At 38.0% G+C, this 14744-nt stretch overlaps 1 protein-coding gene across 1 annotated transcript in view; it reads right to left on the bottom strand.

Moving 5' to 3' along the window:
- Positions 1–9464: 9464 nt before the first annotated feature.
- Positions 9465–14744, bottom strand: part of mst1ra (macrophage stimulating 1 receptor a) — a 29960-nt gene continuing 24680 nt past the window's right edge. Inside the window, exons 18-21 of the mRNA XM_053636228.1 lie at positions 14394–14503; positions 13480–13645; positions 13157–13293; positions 9465–12838 (exon numbers count right to left, since the gene is read on the bottom strand). Coding sequence (XP_053492203.1) covers positions 12592–12838; positions 13157–13293; positions 13480–13645; positions 14394–14503 — 660 coding nt within the window. The 3' untranslated portion in view covers positions 9465–12591. The remainder of the gene's footprint in view (positions 12839–13156; positions 13294–13479; positions 13646–14393; positions 14504–14744) is intronic.

Genomic DNA, 14744 nt, shown 5'->3' with positions numbered 1-14744 from the left:
GTGACTTTCTGAACGTGATATATACATACGTTCTACTGAGACAAACGTGAATCAGACATGTGACTAGGTGCAGTGGCTGATGGGAATCATAGTTTTAGTCCTTTTCCCGCTATTTACATCACAGTCATGCCTGCTCTGTCACAGAGAGGTTGCCACTAGCCCTGAATGTCCCATTATGGCTGGTGCAAAGTGTATATAGAAACAAATTAAAACTATATGACATTCCATTGGAGCGCAGAGCACAGTGGCTTAGTGGTTAACGCATTTGCCTCCCAGGGTCAGGGGTTCGATTCCCACCGTGGGGATGTGTGTGCGGAGTTTGTATGTTCTCCCCGTGCTGCGGGGGTTTCCTCTGGGTACTCCGGTTTTCTCCCCCAGTCCAAAGACATGCATGGTAGGCTGATTGGCATGTCTAAAGTGTCCATAGTGTGTGAATGTATATGTGATTGTGCCCTGCGATGGATTGGCACCCCGTCCAGGGTGTACCCCGCCTTGTGCCCGATGCTCCCTGGGATAGGCTCCAGGTTTCCCTGTGACCCTGAAGGAAGGAAGATTAATGGATGGATGGACATTCCATTGGTGTTTTACATCCTACTATAAGCACTCATACTGTACATCAGAGATATCTGTCTGTACTGTTAACTGGAATACATACAAAATATAGGCCATGTTAAGACAAATTGAACACATATCATTTAACTAATACAGCCAATAATGTCACATTTATATATTACTACACTGGATGTATTATAAACCAAGTAGGGTGTAGAGACCTTCACTACTGGGAAGACATCTACAATGTACATTTCTCAACTGTGTCCAATGTGAAATATGCTTCTATGTTTGTAAACTACATTCAAGCTTGTATACTGTAATAGTTTGGATATGAATGTCATGCAAGTAAATGAATGCAGATTTACGGCTGACATGTCTAACCGTATTTGAATAGATAGACCAATTACCCACTCTTGTGGTTTTGCACTCATATTCTATTTTCAAACACACACCCCACCCACACACACACACACACACACGCTTCAAAAGCGAAGAGTAACACAGTATCCTATAGATGACAAGTACCTGCAGTGCCAAGCTCTGTGCTTAGAGCACTAAGTGCACTTGGAACTAAGATTCATTATCTTTTGTAGTTACTTCCCTGGAGTTTAGATTTAATTAGTTTCTCTATGTCCAGCCCAATAAAGTCACACTTTAATTGCAAGTAAAGAGTTTGGATCGTTTAACAGTCAAAAGGGGTTTCCTATGATATGCCTTCTGCATTATACATATTTTTCTGGCAAAATGTCAAGCAAAAACATTAACAAAGTATACACTCACTAACCACTTTGTAAGGAACATCATACTAATACTGGGTAGGGCCCTTTTTTATGAATAGCCTCAATTTTTCTTGGCATGGATTCCACAAGGTGTTGGAAACATTTCTTTAATATTCTGGTCCATGTTGACATGATTTCATTACATAATTGCTACAGATTTGTCAGCTGCATATTCATGCTATGAATCTCTTGTTCTACTACATATCAAAGATGCTCTACTGGATTTAGATCTGGTGACTGGGGAGGTCACTGAAGTACACTGAGCTCACTGTCATGTTCATGGAACCACTTGTGGTTTGTCACATAATGCATTATCATACTGGAAGTAGCTAATATAAGATGGATAAATTGTGGCTATAAAGGGATACAGATGTTCACCACCTGTACTGAGATAGGCTGTGGCATTTAAATAATGCTTGATTAGTATTAAGGGACCCAGTGTGTGCCAAGAAAACATTCCCCACACCATTATACCACCACCAGCCTGAATTGTTGATACAAGGCAGGTTGGGTCCACGGATTCATGCTGTTGATGCCTATATATTCATTCATCCATTCACGTTCATTTACCAGTTTATCTTGGTCATCTTATCTATTTTGATATAATAATGTAGTTCTTACGGACAGCAAAGTCACCTTCGGAAAATTAACAGCACAATGGCAGTGGCACAAATGGAAAAGTCAGGGGGTGGGGGATGGGCACTACTGTGTGAGATCTCACGAGATCCTGCAAAAAGTTTTGCAAGATCTCACAATAGTCTTTTTTTGAAGCCTTTGTTTGTAGTGACAGCTTCAAGATGCTTCCTGTATGAAGAAATTAATCAGCTGCAGTATTCATGTGTGGTTTTGGCCCATTGTTTTAAACATATTGTCTTTAAATCTGAATATTGTTCTCAAGATTCTCCCGGTAAAGGGCTCCATGCATCGTTCCTTCAATTATATGAAGTCTGCCAGTACCGTGCGATGAAAAACAGCCGAACACCATGATGCTTTCACCTCCAAACTTGGAGGTGAAAGCAAGAAATGGCATTGCACATAACCCTTAAAACAAAAAAGTGTTTTAAGGGTGATGTGCAGTGCCATTTCTTCTCCAAACATGGTGTGTAGTATGACAGCCAAAAAGTTACATTTTGCTCTCATCTGACCAGACTACACTCTCCCAGTATTTCATAGGCTTGTCCAAATGAGTTGTAGCAAACTTTAAACAAGCTTCGACATGCCTTTTCTTTCGTAATGTAGTCTTGCGGGGTGAGCGTGAACAGTGGAGTGCATTACCTATTGTTTTCTCTGTGACAATGGCACCTGCTGCCTCCAAGTGTTTCTGGAGCTCTTTCCGAGTGGTCCTTGGCTCTTGGGCTACTCTTCTGACTATTCTTCTGACTCCCTGGTCAGAAATCTTGCGAGGAGCTCCTGTGTGTTGTCGGTTGATGACGGAGTGATGTTGCTTCCACTTGCCCCAATGGTGCTTACTGGAAGATTCTGAAGTTTTGCATCAATATGTTTTGCAACAATAAGGTTCCGAAGATCTTGGGAGAGCTCTTTGCTTTTACCCATCATGACATGATTCTTGTGTGACACCTTGGTAATGAAAAGCCTTTTTATAGACCATCAATTTACTAACCCAGCTGATATTAATTTGCACAGATAGGAGGTATAATTACTTACGGATTTCAGCTGGATCCTTTCCTTACCTTGCCTTGGAGAACTGCTTTTTCTTAGCGTGTTCAATACTTTTTTCCTGTGTCCTTCCATTTTATTACACATAACTTTATTTATGGACTTTAATGTTGTGAATTCTTTATATTTCCAGATTTCTTGAGTTAATACCAAAGTCTGGTGAAAATTTCATGTGAATATCCTCATTGGAAATATATTTACTGGATATTGACGCTTCCAATACTTATTTGCCCCACTGTGTAGCATTTGAACATTAGTCCAAGCATCAAAACAACAACAAAAACTCCAACAATAAAAAAAAAAACATTTAAACTGTGCATATTTGTTTACTATCTCGACCCCATGTAATCAGCCTATATGGGACTTATTGTGTTTGCACTGGTCTAACCCATTTGGTAAACCAAAACGTGCCCTATTTGTCTTTCCCATTTTGAATCCATGCACTCATTACCATTAGTGACCCAACTAGGAGCCACATAGGGAGCCCACCTGTGTACTCCCATGAGGGACCTACTTAGTTGATCCAAGTGGGCCCCAGATAAGATGCTCAGTTTGGACTCGCCCAATCTGTACCCCTGTAGCTCAAGTGTAACCAATGTGGGGCCCACATAAACATGTTGTCTAGGTTTAGTGAACACTGGCGTGTTTCCTGCCGTTGCTCTCTGATTTGGTGTTTAGTTTAAAATTACTCTTTGGAACGAGATCCCACAAAACCATTTTTTTGCTGTAACTAAACAGATTATTATCAGGGATCAATTTATTGATGCTTTTAATAATGATATGGATACTGTGAAGCTGGTTGAAGTTTTTAATAATACTTGCTCTCTTACCTTAGACATTATCGCTCCATTCAAGTCCAGGACAATTACTCTTCAGCCACGGCTTAATGATTGTACCCATGTTCTTAGACAACAGTGCAGGAAAATGGAGCTTAAGTGGAAGCAAGATAAACTGCCTATGATGTCTCTTATGATATTTTTAAGACATGTTTAATAAATTATCAGAGGTCATTGAAAGAGGCAAAATCAAATTATCTCTCCAAATTAATAGCTGTGAATGCAAATAGGCTTAAAGTATTGTTTAATACTATTGATTCTGTGATAAATCATTCTCGGGCTGTTGGACCTGACTAGAGATCAACTGATATTGTTTTTTAATAACCGATACCGGTTATTTGCATGTTTATGTGCTCGATAACCGATATGCAGAACCGATATTTATTTATTGTTTTACTTCTGTTTTTGAAACAATGATAACAACACCACTGAACGGAACAAACCATTTTTTTAATAACAATTTTGTCAATTTCACTTCCTCCTTGCATACAAAACAATACAAAACCCTCTTATTTACACACCAATAAATAGAAGGCTCTGAAAAAGTGCAAAAAAAAAAAAAAAAAAACACAGAGTGCACTGTTGCTAAACTGTCTTAAAAAAAATAAAAGCTTTGATGAGATAAACAGATTACGTGACTCTGTGAGTTTGTCTCTATTTCTTAGTGCCAAGCTGCTTAAACTACATATGAAGCATTTATGTAACACATCTCATTTGTGCATTAATGGCTAATGGCTGTTTAATGGCTCTTAAATAAAGCGCAATTCTCAGAATGGCTGGTGGAATTATCGGTGGATCTGATATTTCAGAACCGATATCCAATTATGGAAAAATGCTTAAATATAGGGAAAAACATGGGTAAAACCGATTATCGGTCGGTCTCTAGACCTGACCCATCTACTGAGTCCTGTGACGAATTTCTTAATTTTTTCATCAGCAACATTGAAGTGATCAGTTCTTGTATTATGCCTCCAAGATTTGATCCTCTAGAGGATACACCTCCGCTCAGGTATTTAACTAACTTTCAACCGGTCTCCTCAGCCCAGCTTTCTGATTTAATCTCACAGAGGAAGTGTTCAAGTTGTATGATGGACGCTCTTCCTGCACATCTTTTCAGAGAGATTTTTGAAACTGTCAGTCCAGTTGTGACAACCATTATTAATAGCTCTTTAGCTACTGGATTTGTACCAGCCAGCCTCAAACAATGCAATCGTGCAGCCTTTGCTTAAAAGACCTTATCTTGGTCCAACTTTACACAACAACTATAGGCCTATATCCATATGGCCTGTTATCTTGAAGCTGCTGGAGAAAGTTGTTTATGCACAGTTATATTCTCATTTGAAATTTTCAAATATTTTAGACAAGTTCCAGTCAGGTTTTTATATCTTTACACAGCACTAAATCTGCCCTGGTAAATGTTACTAATGATATTTTTGTCATGTCTGTCACAGATTTCCCCTCGTGCTAACCACTGGAGCGAGCAGCGCGCTCAACTGCCCGAAGCTCACGTACTTCCAGGTTTTCAGTGACACATGTTTCGTTTTGGTTTATGCCTTGTCTCTGCCCCTTTCTTGTCATTGGTTGTCTTCCTCATGTGTAGTCATTATTCACAGCTGTTTTTGTTTTACCCTTGATTACGTTAAGTATTTAAACCCCTCGTGTGTCTTTGTTCAATGCGAAATATTGCGTGTTTCTTTTTGCATTACCAAGCCTTTGTTCTGTGTTGTCATTTCCAGTTCTTTGATTTTGTTCCCAGTTTCTTGGTTTTCATATTCTGCCTTTGTCCTGTCTACCTGGTTTGCTGATCACCTGACCTTTTGCCTGTTTTATGACCACGTATTTTTAATTTTGATTTGGATTTGTCTACCCATCTCTTCAATAAACCTCTTACTGCACTTGCATCCTTCTCCTATTATCCATTACATGACAATTTTAATGTCACTTGACTCTGGCACTTGTGCTGTGTTGGTCTTATTGGATCTTAGTGCTGCCTTTGATACTATTGACCATAGTATTCTTTTAAATTGCTTAGAGTCTGTGGTTGGTATCGAGGGTCTGGCTTTGCAGTGGTTTGTGTCTTATCTGAAAGATAGGACATTCGCAGTAAACATAGAGAATTTATCTTCGTCATCTGCCCCCTTATCGTGTGGTGTTCCTCAGGGCTCCATATTGGGTCCTCTATTGTTTTCTCTTTATATGCTTCACCTGGGTTCTATTTTTGAGAAATATGATTTTCCTTTCACTGCTGTGCTGATGATACCCAATTATATTTGCTAGTTAGGTCAAATGGCATCAGTCCTTTTGGGTCCCTTTTTAAATGTCTTGAAGACATTAAATGTTGGATGGCTAACAATTGTCTGCAGTTAAATGAAAGTAAAACTGAAGTCATTATTTTGGGCTCCCCTACTGTTTCTTCTGCTCTTGAGGCCCAGTTAGGTGCTCTATCTGTTAACAAATATGTCAAAAATCTTGGTTATTTTTGACTAAAACTTGCACTTTGATAAACAAATCGGTGCTGTTGTTAAGGGAGGCTTCTTTCATCTAAGATCTACTGCAAAGTTAAAACAGTTTCTCTCTAGATAAGACCTAGAAACCGTGATTCATGCTCTTGTTACATCACGGTTGGACTACTGCAATTCTTTGTGTGTTGGCCTTCCTCAAGCGGCCTTATGTCATCTGCAGCTTGTGCAAGATGCAGCAGCTAGATAGGGACCAAAAAGAGGGATCATATTTCCCCTATTCTGGCATCTCTTCACTGGCTTCCCATCAAGTTTAGAATCGATTTTAAAATTCTAATTTATGTATAAAAAAAAGCTCTTTCTGGTTCTGCTCCACAGTACATCACTGACTTTCGTACGATTGTGCGCATACGCTATCGTTAGTAAATGAAGTATACCCGAGGTTTTACTCTCGTACTAGAACATTGAGATCATGTAATCAACTTCTTTTATCTGTCCCCCATTGTCGTACTAAGACAAACGGTGAGCGAGCCTTTTCTGTGGCTGGTCCCAAACTTTGGAACAGTCTCCTTTTTCACGTGAGGTCTGCTCCATCTTTAGCAATTTTTAAATCTTCTCATAAAACTTATTTTTATTCATTGTGTTATAATGTTATTTAATGTGATGTATTTTTAATGTTTTGTACAGCTCTTTGGATAAACTGCTGTTGTATTTAAATGTGCTTTATAAATAAATTTGACTTGACTACCCATATAACCACATAATGTTATAAAACATGAAATGAACTAAATTTCCTGTTCTGCAGTTCACCAGCATCTGCAGAGTAGGCTATTTATGTAATAAAGACATTAACTATGAATTAAGCAAAAGCCTACCCTGGAGAACTGCTGTCAGCAGTATCCTCGCCTGCGTCATTTTGAAACATACTCAAAAGATCACCAGAATACACAGTACAACTACAAAGCATTTTCTGGAAAATGCCTTAGTTGACACTAAATGTAGGAAATTGTCTACAGCAGAAAGCTTTCCCCATTCAGATGTCCAAGTTATGACAAAAATGAAAAATGGAATAATAATATTAAGTAGAAGAAGAAGCATGTTCCTATAGTCAGGATATGATATACTACAATTCCATGCCCACACAATATTATCATTAAAACATGGCCAGTAATTGATGACATTGTATATGTGCACTGGATTTTCAAGGTTTTCACTATTTTTTAATCCTACACACTGCACTCCACTCCACTGGTCAGTGCTTTCATACTTCAGAGCTCACTAGCGCACCAGTTCTTTAATACTTCAGAACTCACTGTGTTTTCTGCTACTTTATGTCAAGTCAAGTATGACTTGTCATTATTAAATCAGAGAAATTTTACATTTTTAAATTACTGATCTTACATGGTTCAGAAATACCAATATCATTACTTAGTAGATTTAGCCTTAAATCACATATATAAATAAATCCAGTTGTGATAAAAGAAAATCTAAAAAATAATCATTAACAAATATTAGCATGACCAAACGACAATGCTTCTAAGACCTTGTTCGATGTACTATGTACAGTGAGGGAAAAAAGTATTTGATCCCCTGCTGATTTTGTACGTTTGCCCACTGACAAAGAAATGATCAGTCTATAATTTTAATGGTAGTTGTATTTGAACAGTGAGAGACAGAATAACAACAAAAAAATCCAGAAAAACGCATGTCAAAAATTTTATAAATTAATTTGCATTTTAATGAGGGAAAAAAGTATTTGACCCCCTCTCAATCAGAAAGATTTCTGGCTCCCAGGTGTCTTTTATACAGGTAACGAGCTGAGATTAGGAGCACACTCTTAAAAGGAGTGCTCCTAATATCAGTTTGTTACCTGTATAAAAGACACCTGTCCACAGAAGCAATCAATCAGTCATATTCCAAACTCTCCACCATGGCCAAGACCAAAGAGCTCTCCAAGGATGTCAGGGACAAGACTGTAGACCTACACAAGTCTGGAATGGGCTACAAGACCATTGCCAAGCATACTGGTGAGAAGGGGACAACAGTTGGTGCGATTATTCGCAAATGGAAGAAGCACAAAAGAACTGTCAATCTCCCTCGGCCTGGGGCTCCATGCAAGATCTCACCTCGTGGAGTTGCATTGATCATGAGAACAGTGAGGAATCAGCCCAGAACTACACGGGAGGATCTTGTCAATGATCTCAAGGCAGCTGGGACCATAGTCACCAAGAAAACAATTGGTAACACACTACGCCGTGAAGGACTGAAATCCTGCAGCGCGCGCAAGGTCCGCTGCTCAAGAAAACACATATACATGCCCGTCTGAAGTTTGCCAATGAACATCTGAATGATTCTGAGGACAACTGGGTGAAAGCGTTGAGGTCAGATGAGACCAAAATGGAGCTCTTTGGCATCAACTCAACTCGCCGTGTTTGGAGGAGGAGGAATGCTGCCTATGACCCCTGGAACACCATCCCCACCGTCAAACATGGAGGTGGAAACATTATGCTTTGGGGTTTTTTTTCTGCTAAGGGGACAGGACAACTTCACCGCATCAAAGGGACGATGGACGGGGCCATGTACCGTCAAATCTTGGGTGAAAACCTCCTTCCCTCAGCCAGGGCATTGAAAATGGGTCGTGGATGGATATTCCAGCATGACAATGACCCAAAACACATGGCCAAGGCAACAAAGGAGTGGCTCGGGAAGAAGCACATTAAGGTCCTGGAGTGACCTAGGCAGTCTCCAGACCTTAATCCCATAGAAAATCTGTGGAGAGAGCTGAAGGTTCGAGTTGCCAAACGTCAGCCTCGAAACCTTAATGATTTGGAGAAGATCTGCAAAGACGAGTGGGACAAAATCCCTCCTGAGATGTGTGCAAACCTGGTGGCCAACTACAAGAAACGTCTGACCTCTGTGATTGCCAACAAGGGTTTTTAAACCAAGTACTAAGTCATGTTTTGCAGAGGGATCAAATACTTATTTCCCTCATTAAAATGCAAATCAATTTATAACATTTTTGATGTGCGTTTTTCTGGATTTTTTTGTTGTTATTCTGTCTCTCACTGTTCAAATAAATCTACCATTAAAGTTATAGACTGATCATTTCTTTGTCAGTGGGTAAACATACAAAATCAGCAGGGGATCAAATACTTTTTTCCCTCACTGTACATATAGAGATAATACAACGCGCTTAACACTCACATTGTTTAGGCTATACTGACCTCTGTTGGTGCTTAGAACGAAGATGTGTACAAACAGAATTCCTCAATGTAGATTACTTCAAGTTTTGAAAAAAAAGATGAATGTTTTTGGTAAAAAAGGAGAATGTTTTCTGTTTATTGTAATTCCTAGTAAATACAAATTAGATAATGCAAAAGATCTCCTCATTCCATTTACACTATTTTGAATTTGTCAAAGCTTTTATAGTAATTAGGCCCAGTGTATCCTACCACATTGCATCTACCTGTCCAATAAAAGACACATTTTTGTATTTTCTCTGCTATATCAGACTAAACTCATCAGATAATACTGAAGATCATGAAGTGAGTCGGGAGCACTGCAGTAGGGAACGTACATTTTTAACATTTGTAATGTATGGAAACCTAGAACTGTATTTAAAAAAAACACATAGCATAGCACATGACATAGCAGCAATATGGGCAACAGTTTGGTGATGTCAGTGGGTTGCCAGATTGATGCAGTTAATGAAAGCAAGGGATATGTGTATATATAACCAAATAATAAGAATTATTTATTTTAAGATGGTTACGATCTGTTCCAATACTTTTGCTTACCTAAAAAGGGATGGTTTTTCACCAAAGTTGTCAGGTTCTAAGTTGGTTAACATCTATTTACCTCTAGATTTAAATATTAGGAAATGAAAGCTGAAATTCTGATCTATTTTCTCATATTCATCTTTTGATCTCAAACCCAAATGTCTTCAGTGTATGGCAAGGACAAAAGAATTGGCCTTGCCATTTCAATACTTTTGGAGGGGACTGTCTTTTGGTTTTGAGATGCCTAAAGCTGCAGTGAAAAGTTTACATAGACCCCGGCGAAAGAAATTTAAACTTTTTTTTTTTCATGTCACCATACATTTCCTGTGTTAAGTCAATTACTACAAAACTGGTGTAACTGTAAGGTTTGTGGGCCTCGTTACTCAGACATGCTTTTTCCTTTCACAAATTGTATATGGGATTCAGGCCAGGACTTTGTGATGGCCACTCCAGTACTTTGTTTTCTTTAAGCCATTTATTTACATCTTTGGAGGTATGCTCAGGATCATTGTCCTCCTGGAAGACCCAGTTGTTTAAACATTTTGGCTGATATTGAGGGTTTGTGTCAGGATTTCTAGATAATTATCCTTCATCTCTTTTCTAAAGTGCACCAGGCCCTTTTTGAGGAAAGCACCCCTACAACATGCTTCACAGTTGGGATGGTGTTCTTCAGAATAAAAGCTTGTATGCCAATCTTTCAAGACATGACGATGTAGGACTCTTTTGATAGTGGATGTACATATTTTGATACCAGATGCCTCCAATTCCGTCACCAGTTTTTTTTGTTGTTTATTTGTTCCTCCTTACTGCATGATGCAGCGTCTATGTAATCCCAAGATTTTTATATTTGCACACAATTGTTTGCACAGCTTCTCATGGTACCTTGAGTTGTTTGTAAATCGCTCCTGTGATTTGTGAATTTGTTTTCTGAGGTCCTGGCTGAATTTCCCATAGTATCAAGGGCAAAATTGCACTGGCTCTAAAGGTAGGCCCTTTTCAGACACAAGTATGAACCCAAATAACTCCTAATCATGTGAACTGCTCAATTAGAAGCCTCTAAAAGTCATTACATCAATTTCTGGAATCTTCCTGACTGTTTAAAGAGAAAGTCAACCTGATGTATGTAAACTTTTGCCCCACTGGAATTGCGATATAGTGAATTTAAGCTGAAATAAATCAGTTGTTTAAAAATTGCCTCTGATTTGAAAAAAGTAAATGCATTAATTGCTTGGCCAAAAGAAATGTATGGTAACATGAAACATGTGGAGTTGTGAAAAACTGATTGCATATTTTTAGCTTAAGTGTATGTAAACCGTTGGCGTCAACTGTCATTTTTTCAAGGAATCCAAGGTTAGGAATAACCTCAAATAACCATACATAATTTTGCAAGCTTATTTTAATTTGCCCATGTTTTCACTTAATTCTTTGGAACAACGTTTAATCGATTTGTTCCCTACATCATCAGATAATTAGAACTGGCCCAGGTAAAAAAATGAAGGTAAAAGACACATGGTCTATTTTAGAAAGAACAGTAGTCTCATCATATTTTGAGTAAACATCAGGATCATGTAATCACTGGCTATTTCAGTATACTGTAACTGCTCTACATTCAATAAACATAGACTCTCTTTGAACATTTTTGGTATGTGGGATAATGAAAAGCATGAAGAGAGACATGTAAGGCATTTGTTCAAACTCAAAACAAGTAACAATACAATGCTAATGCTAATGCAAAGTAGCAATATAAAACAAATGAACTACAGTTCAGTGCAAAATAAGATTACATATGTGTTCCGAATACAGTAAACATCTAGTCCAGAATGACTAGAGCAAACCTGAGATTAAAGGTGGTACCAGATTCCAGTTTCATAGTCATCACATAGAGTGTGACGGCTCGCGCATGTGATGTTACTGTAAACTGTAAAGTGGAGTTAATCTTGTTACAAAAGTGGAAGTTGCAGTCAAAAATGACACAGCAGCGAATTAAATATTATCAAAATCATTAACATCAAAATCTGGCAACATCTTGAAAATTCAACAAAGAATTCATTCTAACTTACAAAATAAAATAAAATAATTAGCTCCCTTAACTATTGTTTCTCTCATTTTCTTTTTTTTTGGTCAGTGGATTTTTTTTTTAACTTCCTGAATCCTTTACATCTGAAATTCATCCTTTGCTTCTAACGTTTGGCACATTTTACACAGGTGTGATTGTCTATGAGCAAGGCACTATAAATGTCTAATGAGCAGATAGAGTTTGGAGTGACAAGTCTTCTGAACCTTAGCCATGCCCATTCAAGGGACTGTGGCATTTCACCTAACATGATGGATTAATGTTGGGTGTTTTAATGTGGGTATTTAATACTTTTGGCAGAATAGTAACTCCATACTGTAAACTGCCAAACTGCCAGTTGTCTTAGTGCCCCAAACTCTGTCCAAATGACATTCTGATTCATACATTCCACAAGTGTCTTTAAATGAACCCCTCAGTGATGTTGGCTGAAGGTTAAGTTTCTCCACTATTCTCCAACCGGTCCAGTGTTTCAGTGCTGTGGCACTCAGGTAGTGATGGAGATGCCCAAGCAATAGAGGGGTATGGGCGTCCTTGCTCCAGGTTAACGTAAGTTACCTGTAGATTAACATAGTGTTCTCCTTCCAACATAGAGTGAATCTCCTGTAAATTCTTCACCAGCATGGAGAAGGTTGGCCTGCAATCAGGCTCGGGGCTCCAACACTTCAACAGGATAAACCAACTGCAATGATCCAAGAAATAGCAATTTACACAGAGCCAGTAAAACAGTTTTTGTTTACATATTGAAAGTACGTTATGCAGAGACACATGGCAATGATTGCTGACGTTATGATGGTTTAAGAAACACAAACTGACTTCTAATCCTGCCCTGAACCTGAACTGACAGCTATTTAATGTAATAACTGAAGAGGTTTTCTATAAATTTTGATAAATGGCAGTCCATGCAAACATTTGGAGCCAAGAAGATAATACAATAGCCCATATGAACAGCATCCTCAGTTAAATTATTATTAATAATAATAGTTCCCTATTCTCTTACAGGGAGTCGAGGCAGTACTGAGGCTGTGGCAGTCGCCGTCCTTGTAAAAGATAAGGTGTCATATCATATGGGTCAACGTCAGGATATGGACTTGCTCCTCTGGTCAGCATCTCCCACATTAACACACCAAATGACCACTAGAGAACACATGAGAAACAAGGTGTCAGATTTATGAAATAAGATAATGTTGTTCACGAATAATAAGATGATCACTATACACCGAACATATGTAAAATAAATAAATAAATAAATAAATGTACTAATTCTTTTTTTTTTAAAGTGCATTAATCACAATTACTTACAAAACCATTACAATTACTTACTACATCAGATTTGGTGGTAAATTTTTGAGTCTGTAAACTCTCAATGGCCATCCATTTGATAGGTAGTTTGGCTCTTTTGTGGTCTTGAATGCTGTAATACTCTTTATCTAAGATGTCCCGTGCCATGCCAAAGTCAGCCACCTTGACTGTAAACGTCTCATCCAGCCTGAAACAACAATTTTGTGAGACTTTAAATATGCAGCTCTGCAGTAGTGTCTGTTTAGTGTATCTGTGCATCATCTACTCTATAACTGTCTACATTTTCATATATATATATATATATATATATATATATATATATATATATATAAAATTATTTTTCATTTTAAGTTCTCTAATTCTCCCAAAGTCTCACATTTTATCGTATTACATTTGAAAAACAAAAAACAAAAAAAGGATTTTTTTTATCCCTTATTTTTTCCTGTCTTAAAGGCAAGTGCTTTTGTTTAAAGATGATGTTCTAGATCAGTGGTCACCAACCTGCGTCCTTGAGTCTACCGCCCTGCAGGTTTAATCTCCAACCAAAATCTAACACCTGTTTTAGCTGATCAAGAACCTCTTAAGGCAATGATTACATTGTCAGGTGGGCATGATTATGGTTGAAGCTAAAGTCTTCAGGAAGGTAGATCACCCAGAACAGGGTTGGTAACCACTGGCCTAGATGCTATTGACACTATACACCAAAAATGTGCAAAATTTTAGTATTTGCATAACTAAATTTGAGAATGCATGCAAATTTCCCCAAATAAATATTAATATCACTTTTGGACTTAAGTCACCGAGATATATATATATATATATATATATATATAAAAGGTTTCAACAGGAGACTGAACAGCACCTTATGTACACCAGTTACGCCTTAACAAACAATCCTTCTTGGTGCCACATTGATAACAATAATATGCACTCACATGCAGTTGCGTGCTGCCAGGTCTCTGTGCACAAACTTCTTCTGTGCTAAATACTCCATTCCCTTAGCAACCTGAAGCCCAAAACCAATCAGGTCCTTTACTGTGGGACTCTAAAAAAAACAAAAAAAAAAACAAAAAAAAAACATAAACATAAAATTGTGTGGATATATTTACAGTATCAACCACTTAAGCAAAATATGTTAAACTGTCTACTATACCTGTATTTACACGAGAGGTCATTTCAAAATAATAGCTAAGAGATAGATTTATTTCAGCTTTTATTAACTAGATCATATTTTCAGTGGGTCAGAAGTTTACATACACTTTGTTAGTGTTTGGTGCAATTGCCTT

This window comes from Ictalurus furcatus, chromosome 11 (assembly GCF_023375685.1).
Source record: "Ictalurus furcatus strain D&B chromosome 11, Billie_1.0, whole genome shotgun sequence".
Taxonomy (NCBI): domain Eukaryota; kingdom Metazoa; phylum Chordata; class Actinopteri; order Siluriformes; family Ictaluridae; genus Ictalurus; species Ictalurus furcatus.
Note: the sequence above shows the minus strand (reverse complement) of the source record. Positions and strands in the feature narration are given on the sequence as shown.